At 42.6% G+C, this 19985-nt stretch overlaps 1 protein-coding gene across 1 annotated transcript in view; it reads right to left on the minus strand.

The window, feature by feature from the left end:
* Positions 1 to 19985, minus strand: part of SLC38A1 (solute carrier family 38 member 1) — a 158265-nt gene that overhangs the window by 88530 nt on the left and 49750 nt on the right. The window contains exons 3-4 of the mRNA XM_082254379.1: positions 12623 to 12701; positions 6967 to 7082 (exon numbers count right to left, since the gene is read on the minus strand). Of these exons, the coding sequence (XP_082110505.1) occupies positions 6967 to 7082; positions 12623 to 12701 (195 nt within the window). The remainder of the gene's footprint in view (positions 1 to 6966; positions 7083 to 12622; positions 12702 to 19985) is intronic.

Raw genomic sequence — 19985 nt, forward strand, 5'->3', positions numbered from 1 at the left:
TATGTCTGTAGGATTATTTGACAGTGACTTGAAACTGGCATAACAATTTACTATACATATCATTAATTATACATAACATATATACTGTATATAACAATATCATAACTGCTTTATAATTAACTCATTGAGGGCCCATGCACTCAAGGCAGCAAGAAAAAATGTCAGAACTGCTGGCAGAAAAATTCAACATAAAAAACACTCATATAGAGCATATTGTATATGCATTTAGGTGTGTTTACGTGCGTGTGTTTATAAGCATATTCCCACAAAACACTTGACAAAATGTAAACTAAGCCCTCATTCACATCGGTGCGATTTGTCATACAATTTGAACGTTTGCATGACAAGTCGCACCCCATTGCCAGCAATGGAACTGTTTGTATCGCCACGACTCCTGTTGCAGCGATTATGAAAAAGGTTCCTGCACTACTTTTCCCTGATTTCATTGCGACTTGCATAGACTAATGTTAAATTAAGTCACTAACCGCAATGAAGTTGGTGATGAAAATCGCATTGATTTGCGGTAGTGCAATTTCAAAGCCGTACCGGTGTGAAACAGGGCTTAAAAATCCATGCCATGCCTAAACACAGCATTTAGGTATGTTTGAGGCATCAAGCATTTTTTCTGCCTAAAAGCTGCTCTCAGAAACGCACTTGTGAGGTTTTTTTTTTTTCAGCCTGTAAACGCTCCTCTACAAATATACCTGAAAAAAGGCTCAAATGTGCATGGACACATAGGCTAACATAGTGATGCTTCTACAGGCTGAAAGAAAAAAAAAAATACAATTTTTTTATACCCACTTTGCATGATGCCTTACAGAACAAATGTTTTAAACAAATATTTTCTTATCTAGTTAAACAAAGAAATCTGAAAAAAAGAGCCAGAGAATGACTCCTTGGGAATAGCTAAGATAAAAGCCGCTTTAAAAATTCACATAAAACTATGTTTTGCATGGGTGATTAGGCATGTCAAGCGTTTGAGTGCTTATGGATTCCATGGGCCAGAATATTAATTTATTCTGGCTATGGAATGAATAAATGCTCAAATGCTAAATGTACTTAACATTTAGACTCTACATGCCTTTAGGTGCATCAAATGTTTTTTCTGTCCATGAGCTCCTCTCCTGAATGCATGTTTTTTTCTGCCTGTAAAGGCTCCTCTTTAATACACCTGTAAATGCCAATATGTGTATGAAGTGGACATGTAGGATAAAGTAAAAGTGCATTTACAGGCAGAAAATAAAACGCCAAAAGCCTGTAAAAGCTGCGTTTTTTTAAGTCCAGTGTGCACGAGGCCTAAAAATGTTTTGTTCTTCTGGTCTTTTAATATAAAAAAAATATTTAGCCCAGTTTCATTGTTAATGTCTGCAGTCTACTCTTTGCTCTAAAATGTAGAAAACAGAAACCTATTTAATTCAATATCCATTGTGGTGAAAGTCACAATTGATTGTTTCATAACTGCAATATAACCACTGTAGATCACAAACTGATAGAAGCTGCCAATAATTGCAGTGAGTGTGGCTCTAAGCACTGCCTAGCCCAGAATTCCATGTGATTCCAGATTGGTGATGTAACTGTCTCAATGTTGCTAGTGTAGGTACATTTTGTTTTTTTTTCAAATTCTTTATTTTGACAAAAAAGTATCCAACAAACCGCATCTAGGCATGTTCAACGGTAAGATCATACAACAGAAGGGGACCAAGTAGAAAAAATGTCACAACGATCTGTAATAGATATAACAGTGCAATCTGTAATGGATAACAGTGCATAAGGGTATAAGTACAAATCAACCAAATACAGTTAGTAGGGAAGTTTGATTTAAGCACACCCCTATATTTGGAGCAGGGGGCCTTGAAATGATATTATTACCCTAAGTGCAAACTGATGGTGACATAGGTCCTCTGGAGAAAAAAACATGATGAAAACTGTGGAATATAATAGAATAGAAAACGTCCTCATCGTACCGCTCTCCCCAGAGTAAGGTCGAGAGCTAGGTTTGGGCGGGACACAAAGTTTTTGTTTCATACAGAGAGTAGGAGAGAAAGCGAGAAGAGGGGGGAGGGAGGGAAAAAAAGGGGGGGGGCGGGAGGAAGAAAGGGGAGTTGCTAAGCCAGCATGTGCAGGACCATTTGAAGGCCAGGGAAAAGTCAATCCCCAGAACAGGTATATACACAAACATGTTCTAGTGGAGCCTCTCAGTATCAGGTGCTCCATCCTGTTTACATTATCCACCTTTTTATGCCACAACCAGATGGAGGGAGGGACTTGGTTCCCTCCATCACAAGGCGATGCAGGCTTTGGCAGCATTAAATAAGTGACTTCTTATAAACTTTGACAGGGATATCTGAGCAGTGGAGAAGGAAGAAGGCAGGGTCATCAGGAACCAAATAGTCTGTAAACGTTTGGGTAATTCTTCGCACCTCTTGCTAGAAATAGTCTAATTTTGAACAAGACCAGAAAATATGTAGGAACGCCCCCTATGTCTCTCAGCATCTCCAGCAATGATCTGAAGCTTCAGAAGAATACCGACAGATCAGTTGCTCTCCTGAATGTGGCTGCATATGGATGACTTAATGGCAAATTGGATAATGATCTGACTTATCAGTCGTAAAGGTCCTACCAAGATCGGCCTCCCGTTTACAATTGCAAGGCAGCATGAAGCCTTCTGGTTTGGCAACCAGGAATAAGTACATCTTGGAAAGAGAGTGAGGCAGGACGTCATTGCTCATGCAATATGCCTCAAATGTTGTTAGCGGGTGTCTAAACCACGCAGGAGGACCTAATGTGCGAAATAAATTATGTAATTGTAGCGCTTTTGAGAAATCCAAGGTCCCATCGGATGCATCAAAGCTGAGATTGAGGACCAAGAGTTTGAGGTAAGGAAATGAGAGGCCTGAAAACAGCCAGTGGTTAACATTTTGTGAAATGCCCCATCCTCTAAGCCTGAAGGGAAATCTGGCTTGCCTAGAATAGGATTTAATGGAGACTGATTGGAAGACACAGCAGAGTTACGGCACACTAGAGAGCAGATGTGAAGCATAGTACCAATGAATGGGTGTGTCCTGAAAGCCATAGGTATGGATTCATAGCACCAAGGTGCTTTACTGAGAGGGGTGGCACTGTACTGATTTTCGAGTTGTGTCTAGAGCTTAAAATCATCATGTCTACACCAGTCAATTACCCTCTCCAAGTGGGTAGCCTGATAATATTTCAGGACATCCGGGGCTTCCAAACCACCTTGAAGTTTGGGAAAGGTTAAGAGGCCTCTGTGAGTGTAGGTACATTTAGTTTGGCTCCCCTGTAGGCAGAGCAGCATGTGTTAATTGTGTTTAACGAGACTAGGCAGTGCTTCACAGGCTGTGGCTCTGTGCTCTCAAACTCACTGGAAACTTCCAGAACACAGTGGGTAGAGGGAGAGGGACTGAGCCTGAATATTCATGGAGCTTCCACCAATCCCTGGGAAGGCGGGCGTAGAAGGTGGGGAAGTAGCCCATAAATATTCTGTAGCCTGGTAGTCTGGGAGCAGATTCCAGAGTCAAGCCATCTGGAGGTGACCCCTGTGCTGGGGGCTCTGATCCCTCCCCCCCCCCCCCGCAGCAGAAGAGCAAAAAGAGAGAGGGAGAGAAGAAAAGCTCCAGGACACTGCTCAGGCATTGTCTCAGCTAGGCCTAGCTGCAGACTTCAAACCAAGCCAGAAGCCGTCTGTTCAGCAGAGAGGTCAGTGCAGCAGCTTTCTGGATTCTAGGAGCTACTTAAAGGGACTGATTGAGTTCACACCAGTCATCATACCCGAAGCAACAGAAAGGACAGTGTAGTGCAATACTCCACATGTCTGGGACCTAGGGGACAGCTTTAGTGCAGTGCAAGACAGCCAGGAGCACCCCAAACATCTTTACGTTGGATCTAGAGCACAGCCAGGAGCTGTGTCTACAACATTGACTTTTTGGAACCTTTATCTTTGTTTCAGCTGTACTATTACTCCCACTGGTGTGCAGCACAGTTTAGTTGGACTTTAGCAGCCAGAGTTCCTCATTTGTTTTGTTTGGAGTTTCCAAGCTTTCTTTTGTTCTGGGCATCCCATGTAGCCCAATCCCTATCCAAGTTCTTAGTTCCCAAGCTAAACACTTAAAATCAAAACTCCTAGACTGTTTCTTGAGCCTTTGGAGAGTGTGTGGAAATTTCCTTTTGCTTGGCTTTGGGTGCTGTGTGGGGGAATTAGGCCCAAAGGTCAGTGGCTCCTTTGGGGGTAGCACTACAGTGATTAAGCAGAATGCACCTCTAGATGGATCCCTGATATAATACATATTCTTAATATTACTCTCAGGCATGCCTTCTGAACAATACATATCAATACATTCTGCTCAAGGCTGACTGCAGGCATTCTGAATATGAACCAAGCAATATTTACACTGACCCTGTGATGGCTGCTACTAAAGCACAGATATAGAAAAGGCAGCTTATATATGCAAAATGTATGTTTTGTTTTTTCCAAGTACAGCTATCCTTTCATTTTTCTGTAGGACTACTTAGAGTGAACCAAGTGTCATAGAAGAATGGTAAACTCTACTCTAAACCTGGTCATACACCAGGCAGCAGAGAACAGGTGAATTTTTATCACTGTGTGGTCGTCCCTGCTCGAAAAAGACATGTCGCAGTCACTGATAAGTATATATTGACAAAGGTGGCTGTTAGAATACAATGTATCAGCAGGGGGGATTCCTCTATCCACCTTGTTTGTGCGGATAGAAGGAACTGTTAAGTAAATTTTCAATCAATGTAGGCTCACTGTGGTTATTAAGTAGTCAATCTACAAATCAGCTTCCGAACAACTGCCCTGTTGGATTTTCCCTGCTCGATTAACGATGCAGGCAATAGCCTGCAACGCTGATCAGTGTATTCTAATGGCGGGGGAGTCTCCGCACTGTTAGAATACAATAGCTCAGCGGGTAGGATTCCCCCATCCACCTAGAGTGTGTGGATGGGGGAATCTGGGCAGTTTTTTCATTGTTGGTTGAATGAAAAAAAAAAAGCTAACAGCGTATGACCAGTTTAAGACTTTTTTCTGAAACATCCTATGAAGCTGATTAGGTACACAGATTTTTTATTTAGTAAGGTAGTACAGAGAACAATAACTATGTGCTAATTGTAATAAAGCCATACATTTCTACAATAGATCATTTGTAATTATGGAAGATGATTTCTGATAATTTACATAGGCTGCACTTTAAAGATAAGATACACTTTTGACAAACCTTTAATTTTAAATGAAAAATTAATAAGATAATTTGTGCATTTACCATATTTTATGCATCACATTTACCCCTAAAAGCCTTCCTTATGGAGGCATCAAAAGGGCCAGAGACTGCTTCTGGGTGCTGCCATATTGGATGTGATGTCAGCAGCCCCAACACATTCAGACCTCTCACTCAAATGACACCCCTTGAAGTATTCCCCTGAACCTCTCCCCCAGCAGCTAAATAACATGAAATGTAGGGAGGGTAGAGAAGCTTGACCAACACAGAGTAAAGCCAGCCATACATGGGTCGAAATTTGGCCGCTGCAGCAAGGACCTGCAGAGATTCAATCCATGTATGGGACTAGTTATTAATTGACTTGGGTACAACCAGCCTGTCAGATTCTTTAAATTAGATCACTGCTATAGCTGCTATCAGTAATCATTGTGTTCTGCTGACCAGGAAGTCTCCCTGGGCCCCCCCAACACACACACACAATAGCTTGACACACTGACACTGACTGTGTGGAGATGGAAGTTGAGTGCTTTTCTTTCCTTCCACCTTTGGAAGCCCATGCTTAATTAGCTATTTCAGAAGAGGGGAGGTCTACGGCTTGCAAGGAGGGAGGAGGCTGTTATAGGGAATTGGTCCTAACTGGAGAAGTCACATTTTCTAGGAAACTTAAAGGCATATTAAAAGTGACGACAATATTTTACTGAAAGCAGACAAGCTGTAAGTAAACATTACGCTTTGCTCTAATAAAGAAAACCTGGACTGAGGAAGTATGAAGACTGCCGTTGTTGACCTCTCCTTCTGAAATTCCTAGGTCCTTCGCTGTCAAGGTGATCCAATGATTTCAACTATTTCTAACTGTCTCAGAATAAACATCCAGATTTAAAGTTCTGACTTTTTCTAACTTCATTGGTTAAGGAAAAGGAATTGGCAGCACTCCAGGTTGAGTCAATATCTAGATTTATTGACTGGACATTCAAATTATGACAATCGTGACAAGGTAGACACGTTTCACACACTGACTGTGTGCTTAATCATTAGTAATGATTAAGCACACAGTCAGTGTGTGAAACGCGTCTACCTTGTCACGATTGTCATAATTTGGATGTCCAGTCAATAAATCTGGATTTTGACTCAACCTGGAGTGCTGCCAATTCCTTTTCCTTTATCAAGTTTTCACGGAGGCGAGCCGGGGCATGCACCGGTGTGAGTCATCAGGCAATTACACCACCTTGAGCAGTGAGTCCTTGTCTCTTTAACTTCATTGGTTGACGGAGCCTGTAGCTTACGCATGTATTTGCAAATGTGTACAGACTTAACCTCTGTTCTTAATGCATATTGTTAAACAAGTCAATTTGCTTGGTCACTGGCTGGTTGAGTTTGGAAGTCTCTTTGTATTAGTTTGACATACGTCTCCCATCCAGTTCCCCTTGCTGCAAAGACCAGTTATAGGTGGAAGCAGTGGCCCCTAGTTTGTAACTTCATTGGTTCTGGTTAGTGTCTAAAAGTACTGAAAAGACAACCAGGCAGCTAGCTTTAAAGAAGGCCAGCAATAGCAGTCTCTTTAAATAATGTCAGATTTATACATTGGATATCGACTTCATTACTTTCATAACGGTATCACATAGCACTGCATAATAAATCCTAATAAACAGACTATGAATAGGCATTCACATTATGTTAAAACAGATTTCAGATGTTAATAAAGGTTATTACTTACACAAATAGTACAATTCCTGTATTTGCCAAAGCAAACGCTAAGCCGAGGATTCCGCTGCCCATAATAGCATTACTCAAGTTAAACACAGACATTCCAATAGATGTAGTCCCCGGACTCTGTGGACAAGTAATGCTTGCAATTAATGAAAGCAATTGTCTGTTTATTCACTGAAATATTATAAATAAAATATCATACATATGCTTTAATGGCGAGTAGAGCTAAACTAATATCTGAACCAAAATTAGCCGCTATCATGAACAAGACATACAGACAAGTGAAAAAGTAAGTACATTCCATGGAAATTGTTGACTTTTTCAACATATTTGAACAGACGACATTGGATCTTCATTTAAACAGTGCATACAGATAAAGTGAAATACCTGAATAAAAACACAAAGAAAATGTTCCTTTTCAGTATTTTTTATAATAAAATATCAAAGTAATGGTGTAGTGTTGAATAAATAAGTACACCCCATGACCTCAGAGGCTGGTATTGCCCATGTTAGAGCCATCCTAGCATAGGATGCTAGGCACATTTTGTTTTGGCTCCTTTTGTAGTCGAGGGAGCAGTGATTGTTTGCTCTGGCCTGTTCAGGGTTATGCAGGTGGAGAGTTTGACTGCTTACCCCTGCTTCTGGAAGACATTTTTCTAGAATATGAGGCTGGGAGAATCAGATGACTAGTGTAAATATTTATCATTCCAAAGTCAATCCCTGGTGGGGACTGTCTAGGGATGATCGAACTTTTGAAAAGTTTGGTTTGACCAGAACACCCAAATTTCCCGAAAGTTTGGTTCGGATTTCAGAACCCCATTGAAATCAATGGGACCCGAACTTCTGTAATCAAAAAACACCATTTTGAAGCCCTAAAACCCAATAAATGCCCCTAAAAAGTGCCTAGGGTTCTGGGTTGTGCCCCAGGGACTATGAATCAGGCAAAAAAAAGTTCTTAAAAATTGTCATTTTTGATAGAGAGCCAATTATTGAAAAAATTATTGAAAAAAAAAAAAAAAAGAGATTTCTTTGGATTTAGTGTCTGGGGGTCTAAAAATTGTGCCTGTGAAGTTTCAGCTCTGTAGCATGTCCAGAGCCAGAAAAAAGCAGATTATTTTTATTAGAATTTCAGTAGCGCAGGGATGGTGTTACCCTCCTTTCATACCTGGGTGCTTTTTTAAACTTCTGTATAGGGGTATATATATATGTATGTATGTATGTATGTATGTATGTATGTATGTATGTGTGTATATACATATACATACACACACATAGATATATATATATATGTATACCCCTAACCCAGTATCTGCATAGTGGGGTCACCCTGGAATGGCAGAGTCAGTTCACACTAAACTACACTACGGTCACCCTGACATGGCAGAGTCAATTCACACTAAACTACACTATGGTCACCCTGACATGGCAGAGTCAATTCACATTAAACTAGATTATGGTCACCCTGGCATAGCAGAGTCAGTTCACACTAAACTACACTACGGTCAACCTGACATGGCAGAGTCAATTCACACTAAACTACACTACGGTCACCCTGACATGGCAGTCAATTCACATTAAACTAGATTACGGTCACCCTGGCATAGCAGAGTCAGTTCACACTAAACTACACTACGGTCACCCTGACATGGCAGAGTCAATTCACATTAAACTAGATTACGGTCACCCTGGCATAGCAGAGTCAGTTCACACTAAACTACACTACGGTCACCCTGACATGGCAGAGTCAATTCACACTAAACTACATTACGGTCACCCTGACATGGCAGAGTCAGGTCACCTAAACTACACTACAGTCACCCTGACATGGCAGTCAATTCACATTAAACTAGATTACGGTCACCCTGGCATAGCAGAGTCAGTTCACACTAAACTACACTACGGTCACCCTGACACGTAAAGCTATCCCTACAAAAACTAGATTTTTGAATCTAACTATAGTGGTATATAGTACCCTAATTACACTGCATATCCCTTTCCTCACACTAATAATTGCAAAATGACACTGGAGCTTTACAAGCAGCAGGAGAAACACAAATGCTTCCACTCTCTTCCACAGCCTCTGTATTACATTGCTAGAGTTTTGGCGGGGCTATGTTATATACTGGGGGGCGTATGGGGGGCGTATTCACTCCTGATTGGTCTCTGGACCCCGTAGTCACTCCAATCATATTTTACTGATGTTTCTGGACCAATCACGGGCTTTTAAAGCCCAGTTCCTGTCCCATTGCATTTTGGGCGGTTCTGGTGGCCGAATTCCGAATTTTTACAGCAAAAAGTTCGGAATTCCGCTGAATATCGAACAGCCAATGTTTGGGTCAAACCGATGGTTGACCCGAACCGTTCGATCATCCCTACTGTCCAGAAGGTGGCTGAGCTTGAATCGGGATCCCTGGTAACTGTGTGCTTTTGGGATATAAGTGCCAGTGGTAGCTATGGACTGAGACAGCTCTCAAAGGGTCTTAGTGTACTGGCCATTCCCCTGTGTCCCCAGTGGAACCTGTGTATGCGAGCCTAGAGAAGAGTGTCTTCCTGTTACCATTAAAGCATTGAGTATCCCATGCCCTAAACCCTCTCCTGTTTAAAGTTCTTTAGGTAATACATTTAAAAAAGTCATCCCCTAGACAGAGCTATTGAAGCTAGTGTCCATGGGCTGGTGCTCGTGGTGGTGGACCACCTCTGGTAAGAACCAGCTACTACTAGTGGCCCCTACTGGGGTACTGCTACACCCCCATTAGCAGAAATTGATTCTTGTAAGTGTTTTACATAACTGCCCACCAGTTCGTGGCACCAATTCAGTCACATTTTTGACCACTCCTTCATGCAAAAACCCTTCAGTTTCAAGGGTTTGTCGATTTCCTAGCATGAACTGCCTGTTAATGCCCCACAACATTTCAATGGGATTAAAATAAGTGCAGTCCATAATCTTCAATTTGCTTCTTTTTGAGTTTAGTAGATTTATTAGTGTGATTTGAATCATTGTCTTGTTAAAAGATCCATTTTAATTTCAAATTCAACTTTCAGACAGATGGCCCCACATTCTCATCCAGCACACTTTGATATAAGTATGATTCATAGTTGACATGATGACTGCAAGCTGTCCTGACCCTGAACCAGCAAAGCAACCCCAAACCATAACATTTCCACTTAGGCTCCTTTCACACGGGGCGGATTAATTTTGACAGACTCCGCTTGCTCAGTGGGGATCGCTCTGCTGATCCCCGCTGAGCAGGCGGGTGACAGGTCTGTCTCTGCTCACTGTTCAGAGATGGACCTGTCAGAATCCCACTATCCTCTATGAGAAGATCAGATGAAAACAGACAGTCTGTCCATTTTCATCCAATCCGACCTGCTGGATGGATGGTGAATGTATCGCCATACGTCTGTTTTCAGTGGATCTTGTCGGATCCAATGCCTGGCGGGTATCAGCGGACATCCGCCTCCTCATAGAGTTCAATGATTGGCCCGATCGTGTCCGCCTGAAAAATGGACAGGCGGACTGGATTGGTCCGATCTTGTGAAAGGGGCCTTACACGAATGCCTACCTGTTCTAATGTTTTCCTGTTTACATTTTGAAACATTTTTCTTAGTTTGGTAAACAGTTGGAAAGGATTGGATTCCCTGTCAGGTTTTTACTACTATCTGGGGCGATTGTTAGAAAATGTACTCTTAAGGCCTGTACACACGATAAGAAAATCGGTAGAAAACATTTCTTCCGTCGAATGATCTGCCGATTTTTGGATCGTTGCTTTCGACAGCCGATTACAAATTTTCGGGTGCCAAAAACTAGATGTGCAGGCTATAAAATTTTTATTGTATGTGAACACAGTGTCCAAATTTCTTTAATTAGTACAATTTTCATCCGAAAGAAAATCGTAAGAGCAAGACTTTGCATGCCTGGAAACAAATGAATACATACAAAATAACTCATCACATGACATCACTTCTAAAGTTGAATTCTGTCGTATGAGATATTTCGTATGAAAGTAACCTCTTCACTTTCCATATGAGACTAGCATGCAACAAAAAATGGATGAAAATTTTTTGATAATCTAATTGTGTGTACGAGGCTTTACACTCACTTAGGCCAGCCTTACAAGGAGCAAATTTCTTGGGTTGCGGGAAAGAAATTTGCTTGATTCCCCCATCAACACAGACAGTGTTGACGGAGGAATTCCACCTGCTGAGCCATTGTCTTCAACCAGCGGGGAAGGGCAGGAGAAGCCATGTCCACCAGAAGAAGACAGCGATTATTGCTAGCGAGACTATAGCAGCTGTTAGCAATGATCACAAGTAAATCTGGCAGGTGCCAGGAAAGAAGGCAGGGAGGGAACCCTTGAAGAGGAGGATCAGGGCTGCTCTGTGCAAAACCATTACACAGAGCAGGTAATTATAACATGTTTGTTATTTTAAAGAAAAAAAAATAAGGGTTTCCAATCACCTTACTTTTTTATATTTGAGTCAAATGACAACACTCATTAGTAAATATGTCATTATTTATGCATATACGCTACACAGCATGACTGGGCGAACGTATGTGTGTTGTCTGTTTCATGGGAAAATTCTCTAGTTAGCTGCTTTAGCTGTAAATTCCTGCAGGCACAACTTCATTACCATGCAACCAGAAAGAATGTGGCAACTTGAATATTAACTAGGGTTCTATTTAATATATGCTATTGATTTTTAAAATGTAATTACAATGTAGAAAATGTGTATTACATTTACATTAAACATTGAATCAATTTTATTGATTCAATTGTTACAGGTTTCAAAGTGGAATAATCGTTTTAAGTTAGGAATGTTATATCAAATGTTTTATTAATTAAAAAGCTTTAAACGTTGTTATGGTAATATTACTATTTTGTTTTACCCTAGGTTCACATACTGTATCTACATTTTGTTCAAATTAATGGGCTGTTGTGCCTGTATTTCCGCAAAAAAAAAAAAAAAGGTGCATGCACCTTTTCCCGCACCTGCAAACATGCTACGTGCTGAGACGCATAGGGGTGCCATTCAGAGTGAATGGCAACCCTGTGCGTCTCCTAAGAGCAGCGCGCTTTGGCTGCAGGTGATTTGCGGGTGCAGGAACAATGTGAACCTAGCCTTAAAGCAGAATGCCTATTATAGTAATAAAATGAATTTGGAACATCTTATTCTGATTTTATGATTTTAAGTTGTAGTTAATATAGGGGGTGTTCACTAGGGTGTACTCACTTTTCTACATGACAGATGTGCTCCCCTGCTGTTTGGAAGTTCTAATGGGGGAGTGCAGCTACCCTTGGCTAAAGATCAGTGCTTCTCTACTGTGGGTAGCTATACCATTGACCAAATTTAGGGGGAAACACATGGAGCGATGAGGGAAGGAGGAGACACCCACATAGCCAGCCAGATTTAACCCTAGTGATCAATATGGCGTTGGACATTGACCCAGATCACCATCACATTCTTAGATTGAACAACTTATAAGCAGAACAGTAAAACTGAATTGCTTTGTAGATGTACCTGGCCATAGAAGAGTATTTTTCCAAATAGCCTCTATTGTTCTAATGTGCATGTTTATATGCTATACAAACAGTAATTAATATATATATAATGTTACACCACTAACAGATGCTAAATTATATGCAGTGGATAAAAAGGCTTACATATTCATCGCAGGATTTCTTTTTTTCAAGGTGACTGTTTGTAAGACTTCTTCTACTTTCACGGTCAGCAATAAATTTACTGCAAAGAGGGAAAAATATTCATTATTACATAAACAGAAGACTGTTTTATGTTATGACATAGGCATCTCTCTCCTGCATTGAATAAAATAAGATTGAAGGTTTTGATCATTTTTTAATGGTCTGAATAAAGATAAGTTACAGTACAATTGTTTTGGACAGAGTGGAGATGGATTAGAACACCTGTCAGTTTTTATTGCTGTCTGTGTCCCCAATAGGGAGATTCACTCTCTCTATTTGTTCTGTTTAAAAGAAAATGTCACATTTTGTCCCAAGAAAAGTAATAGAGGGGAAACCTTCCAGTGGGGACGCTAGTTCTGGTGACTTGGGGGGCCTCTAGTGTTCTCACTTTTTCTTCAAGCCAAGTCCGAACACTTTAGTGACGCACAGCAAATTTTTTTTTTTTTTTATATATACACACTTTTGGATTGTAACAGACCTGGGACACCTTTGGACAGTCAAAAGAGAATAGTAATGCGGCACACATAGTCAGGGGCAGACTGGCAACGTTCGGCCCAGGGGGCAAGTACAAACCAGAGGCCCTTGGTGCAATGACTCATCCCCCCTCCCACTCTCCCAATCCTCCTCCTGACCCCCATTCCAAGCTGAAGCCCTGCTCCAGATACTCTCTACTTATTGGCTGAATCTGGGTTCTTGACCTGGCCAGCAGGGGGAGGTTGGACAGAGCTGGGACAGCTCGGTTGGGGCTGACCGGAGGAGGAAAGTCTCCAGTGGGGCATGGAACCGGCCTCTGCCCAGACACAGTTTACACCATCCATGCTGGGGGTCAGGCCTGTGCTCTGTCCTTGTCTTCAACTCACACTCAGTAGGTCAATGGTGTTTTTTTTACTTCTCTTTACCAGGAATCCTTTAGGCATGTCTGTGGCATAAGCAGTGCAGCCTTTTTACAGGACATCAGAGCGGCCCAGGGGGCAATTGCCCCCCTGCCTCCTGGCCCAGTCCTCCCCTGCACATAGTGCCCCCTCACCAGGGCCGGTGCTTCCACTAGGCAAACTAGGTAGCCGCCTAGGGTGCATTGCCACCTAGGGGCGCAGCCAGGAGTCGGCCCTCTCTCTCCTTTATTAATGATCCTTGTGAGCTGAGGGGAGGGGCAGCAGTGGGGGAGGAAGAAGGGACAGAGGAAGATGCCAGGTGTCTGGGGCAGTGGCGGAACTACCAAGCCTTGGCTTTTGGGGGGCCCCAGAAGGCAGGAAGGGAGCCCACCGGAGTGCTGCCTGCATGATGATCCTCTTCAGCTGGAGCTGAGCGGCCTAAACCCCGGGCAGGAAGTGATTCTCTGCACTGAGCTGGTGGGCAGTCGTCATTTCCCTGGGTCAGTATTAAGCAGGGAGTGGAGGAGAGCTGAACCTGAGCTGGGGTTTGGCACTGGAGGGCGGCACCTTTACTGGAGCAGAAGCAACGAGGCACCGGAATGGTCTGAGTAGGTTGGTGATGAAGGATGTGCGGAGCTCTCTGACTGCTGCTTCTTCCTCCACCAGGAGCCTGTTGGAGCTGTGGTGAGCACTCTGGTCCAGAAGAGGAGTGTCCTGGGAAAAGGAATCACAGTGAAGAAGAGGAGAGTGCAGGCCACTCTCTTCATACCGCCCAGTGAGTGTCCCCAGAACAGGGCATCCGGGTCCCTGGGTGTGATATGGAGGATCCCTGGTGTGAAAGGGAATTGGGGTCACCAGGTGTGCCATGGGGAATCAGAGTCCCCAGGTGTGACATGGGGGATAGGGGTCACCGGTTGTAACAGGGGTTCGGGGTCACCAGGTGTGCCATGAGGAATTTGGGTCCCTGGGTGTGCCATGGGGGATTGAGGTCCCCAGGTGTGACATGGAGGAACATCAGGGTCCCAAGGTGTGAAATGGAAAATCATCAGGATCTCTCCAGGTATGACATGGCGGAACATCAGGGGCCCCTGGGGTGACATATAGGAACATTGGGGTCACTGGGTATGACAGCATGACATGGAGGAACACGGGGTTCCTGGGTGCCACATGGAGGAACATCGGGGTCAGTGGTTATGACAGCAAGACATGGAGGAATATTGGGGTCCCAGAATGTGACATGGAAAAACATCAGGGTCCCTGGGTGTGACATAGAGGGACATCAGGGTGCCCAGGTGTGACATGGAGGAATATGGGGGTTACTGGGTACAACAGCATAACATGGAGGAACCATCAGATCAGGGTCACTGGGTAGCACATAGAGAAGTTTTTAACCCCTTCCCTTTTTATTTTTTTTTTGGGGGGGGGCGCAAGTAGCTGGTCTTACCTAGGGCGTAAAATAGTCTAGCACCGGCCCTGCCCCTCACCCTGCTGTCAGGCCCTGTTCTGAGCCACATTCCTGTCTGAATAATGTGTCCGGATTTCGGGTGGACTGAAACCCGGACACATCATTCAAATCAGGACTGTCCGGGTAAATCCCGGACAGGTGGCAACCGTAGGGGCCCCCAAAGGAATTTTCTTAATTTGCATTGATTTCCTCTCACTTCATGTTGTTGTCTATGGGACAGGGCATGAAGGGAAATCCCCCAATGGGACACAGATTACAAAAAAATAAACTGACAGGGGTTATGACCCTGCCTTTGCTCTATCCAAAATGAATAAAAATGTTGTGCCTATAGTTCTACTTTAATCAATGCCCAATCAGCTTATTCACCTTGGCACAATGAAATTGTCAGTTGGCAAGTGAATTAACAAATTGTGAACTGGATTGTTCTTGTGCAAAGATACATATTTTAAGATTGTCTGAATAAGAGGTGAGACATTATGTTATACATCTTACTTGGTTATATGCATTTATAGTTGGATGTGGATATCAGAGGATGGTCAGATGTACAGTAGAGGCACAACTCAATAGCTGTTGAAAGTTAGTTTTATTGCAGAATGTTATATAACCATGCAAGGTGGGGTCTCCTGAGAAAGCATATTTACTGCTGTGGAGCAAGGAGGGAAGCACAGTCATTGAAAGTGTCCCATACAGCTTGTCACTATGAGCTACTGGACTGTTTGGCCAGAAGTGTCAGATTCTGTCTTATTGTTCCTACTAGACATGTGCAATTAGTTTTGGTCCGAATATAAATTCAGACAAGTTTTTAGTTATTCTTGGATTCGGATGTATCCGAATTTCTAAATGAAATGGTAGCAAATTAGCTGAAATTTGTTTAGTTTAGTTTCGAATGTTTGTTTTCTGACGAAAACTCTGGTCCGGCCACACCTAGAGTATTCTGTCCAGTTCTGGTCGCAAATGCTCAGAAAGGATGTGCTGGAAATGGAAACAGTCCAAAGAAGGGCAACTAAGCTAATTAGGGGATTGGAGGACCTAAATTATGAGGAGCATTTACAAGTGCTCAATTTATTCTCCCTAGAGAAGAGACGCCTGAGAGGGGACATGATAGTGATTTACAAATACCTCAATGGTAATCTCAGCATAGAAAAAAAACTTTTCAGTCGCAAGGAGTGCAAGAGAACACGAGGCCATTCAATGCGATTAAAGGAGAAGCGATTAAACTTCAGGCTATGCAAGAAGTTTTTTACAGTAAGGGCAATAAGATTGTGGAACTCACTTCTACAAATGGTAGTAACTGCGTGGAGTATGGCTACTTTTAAAAGACTCTTGGACATACATCTCCAAGATCAAAACATTCAGGGGTATGGGAAATTAATATGTCCACACACACCTACACAGCTTGAACTGGATGGACTATCGTCTTTATTCAACCTCAACCACTATGTAACTATGTAACGAATTCTACATTTTCATGTTTTTCGGTCAAAAATTGATTGATGATCCGAATCTTATGTAAAAAAATAGCTGTCAGCGAGGTTCCCTGCTGACAGCTGAATGTAAACAGAACCAGCAATTAAAAAAAGAGAAAAAAACTGCGTAGGTCCCTCCCCCTATTCATACCAAGCCCTTTGGGTCTGGTATGGATTTTAAAGGAAACCCCACACCAAAGTTAAAAAAAAAATGCCATGGGGTCCCCCCTAAAATCCACACCAGACCCTTATCTGAGCATGCAGCCCGGCAGGCTACAAAAGGAGTGGAAACGAGAGAGCCCTCCCCCCTTGAATAATACCAGGCCGCATGCCCTCAACATGGGGGGTGCTTTGGGTCCCCCCAAAGCACCTTGTCTACATGTTGATGAGGACAAGGGCTTTTTCCCCACAACCCTGGCCCACTGGTTGTGGGGGCACAGGGGCTGACTTATAGGAATCTGGAAGCCCCTTTTAACAAGGGGGTCCCCAGATCCCAGCTCCCCCATGGGAATGAGTAGGGGTACATAGCCCCAGACATACATACCCCTACTTATTCACCAAAAAAGTGAGTAAAACACAACAACAGTTTTCTTCACCAACCAACCATTCTTCAAACAGAATTTCGATCGGTCTATCAATTTTTGACTAATTCAAATTCTAATCATTCCAAAAATTGGAAATTCGTTAGAATTTCAAACAAATAAAAGAAACAAAACTAAACAAAACGAATTCCGAAAACTGATAAAGAAACTAAATCAGTAACATAACGAATATACTCAAAACGATACTAAACACATTTTTCCCATCTGCACATTTATGAACCATTGATATTAGTAACATGGTCTGTATTTGGTTTTAGGCCCCTTTCACACTTATGCGACGCGATTTTGCGGCGCAATTTTGACTCGACTTTGCCGCGATTTTGACACGATTTTGAAAGCAATGGCTATGGCTATGGCTCAAAACTCAATCAAATCGTGGCAAAGTAGTGCAGGAACTACTTTGGAGTCGGTGCGACTTCAAAACGCACTGATATGAATGGGGCTCATTGAAAATAATGGAAAACGACTTGTCATGCGATTTTGCGGTCCAAAATCGCGGGACAAGTCGCACTAGTGTGAAAGGGGCCTTAATAGCAATGTTTGATATTCTGTGTTACATCTCAAAGGATAGATCATTTAACACTTCTTTAACAAAATGTGAAAAACATAGGACTAAGGATTTTCCTTCATGGTTACTCTCAGAGCAAACATTTATAGTGGATTTACAATTACCAAAATTAAGTTTTGTCATCTTATATAGAACATCTAGAAGGGTTTATTGTGGCTAAGAAGTGTCCTGTCAAAGTTTCATTTACCAAAGGCAATACTGTGCACTGTTCATTTTGCAAGGGAAGTTGCGGTCAGCAAGGGAATTCGCCCCAGAGCTTAGTGAATGTGGTGAAGTTTCATTTGCAAAGAGTATTTAAAACCATGCAAAGAAAATAAAATAAGCAGCACTTTCCTTAGATATGATTGGCTGATGGAAGTTAGCAGAGCTTCTGCTTATTCATAAAGCTCTGGGGCAAATTCTCTTGCAAAGTGCAACTTCCTTGCAGAGTGAAAAGTCTATTTGCCTTTGGTAAATCAACCTGATTGGAATTAATATAGCGCTTGCTAGTATTCAGGGGTGAGCAATTACTTGTTCACAGCCTGAATAAAATTGGCAACATAGTGGTGGTAAAAATAGATTGTGAATAAATAAATAAATAAAGAAATCTGAAAACTTCGTGATCATATACCAGTGTAAAACACAATAAATATGCATAAACAAATCACAGTATTATCAACCTTTAAATACTAAGCCCCCGTTCACACTAAGGCGACCTGTGAAGCGACCTGGTCGCCTCACAGGTCGCCGTAGGTCGCCTTCCATAGGGAAGCTGCGGACCCGTTCTAATAGGAGCGACACAAGTCGCTCCGACTTAGAAAAAGGGTCCGGAGCTTCTTTGGGGCGACCCGGAGGCGACCGCCATAGACTTCAATGTTATGAAGTCCGTGGCGGCCTCTCCGAGGTCGCGGCGCGCTGCTCGCACCGCGACCTCCGAGGTCGTGGTGCGAAGTAGCGTCGCGTGAATGTGAACGGGGTCTAAATTAGCATAAGGTGCAGATAAAGTGCCAAAATTTGTGCCACAAAATGTCCAAATAAACAGTTCATAAGTGATTTAGTGCACAAGTAAAAGTTTTCAGTACCAGGTATCGGAAAGTGCAGGTGCTAAGTGTTGGGTCCTCCAGTAGTCCAACTGCTGGTACTTGGGCGTGACTTAGAATAGTGGGGGTTTACACTCACCAGAGGTAGTTGGTCTTAAGTACCTTATGGTAAAAAGACCTTTTGAGCTTGTGGCTTTTCTGAGCCTGAGAGGTAACTGCTAGGCCTTGTAGTTCCCTGTGGTCCCTGTGGTCCGGGATCGCTCCCTTGGATAAACTTGATCCTCCAGGTCCATTGGTAGGGAAAAATAAAAAGTGCTCCAATAGTGCAGTACCATTAAAAATAGCCTGTATTGGGTAATGCTGATAAATAGTAGAAACGGGTTTAAAAACGACTGCTGCGGATGGCGCCTGTGAGTGGAGAGCGGTAACTACCGGTTTGCGTTCCACCAGGCCTCCCAATGCGTGCAGCGTGCGTTCCACCTGACGCGCGTTTCGTCAGAGCGTATGATGTCATATTTGGCACTTTATCTGCACCTTATGCTAATTTAGTATTTTAAGGTTGATAATACTGTGATTTGTTTATGCATATTTATTGTGTTTTACACTGGTATATGATCATGAAGTTTTAAGATTTATTTATTTATTCACAATCTATTTTTACCACCACTACAGTATGTTGCCAATTTTATTCAGGCTGTGAACAAGTAATTGCTCACCCCTGAATACTAGCAAGCGCTATATTAATTCCAATACTTTGGGGTTTTAATTTCTCATTCACTTTTTATCATAAAGCAGCTACTATTATCACCTTTTCACTTAATTTATTTATTTATTTAATCTCCCATTCCCAGTTAGGACCTCCATAGGCGCGAGGGATATACACCTATTGGAGTATATATCTCTATCAAATCAACCTGATTGTCTATAATTCCTCCTGGAAAATGTTATTGCACTTCCTGACGTGATTGTACCCTGACAATTCTGTGCCCAGTTCCGCCTGTGATGACTACTATTCTCAGGTGACTTGGCGTGAAATTTGGTGCTGTCACTGCTGTGCTTGTCATTCTAAAGCCCCGTACACACGTACCAATTGTCGGCCGTAAATATTCGGCCGACGACCGATCGGCCGATTGTAGGCTTGTTAGTATGATGCTTCCGACAGCGACTTTTCAGCCGAACAGAATCTGTCGTGCAGGCATTAAAATTTTTGTTGGCCAACACCAGAACGGCCGATTGTTCGCCAGTCAGTACAGAATTCGGCCGACAGACAGCAGATTTGCAAGACTGGGCATGCTCAGAAAAGAAAAAAGACAAGGAAAGTTAACCATCACA

The sequence above is a fragment of the Pelophylax lessonae genome (genome assembly GCF_965119305.1).
Source record: "Pelophylax lessonae genome assembly, chromosome: 4".
In the NCBI taxonomy this organism is placed as follows: Eukaryota; Metazoa; Chordata; class Amphibia; order Anura; family Ranidae; genus Pelophylax; species Pelophylax lessonae.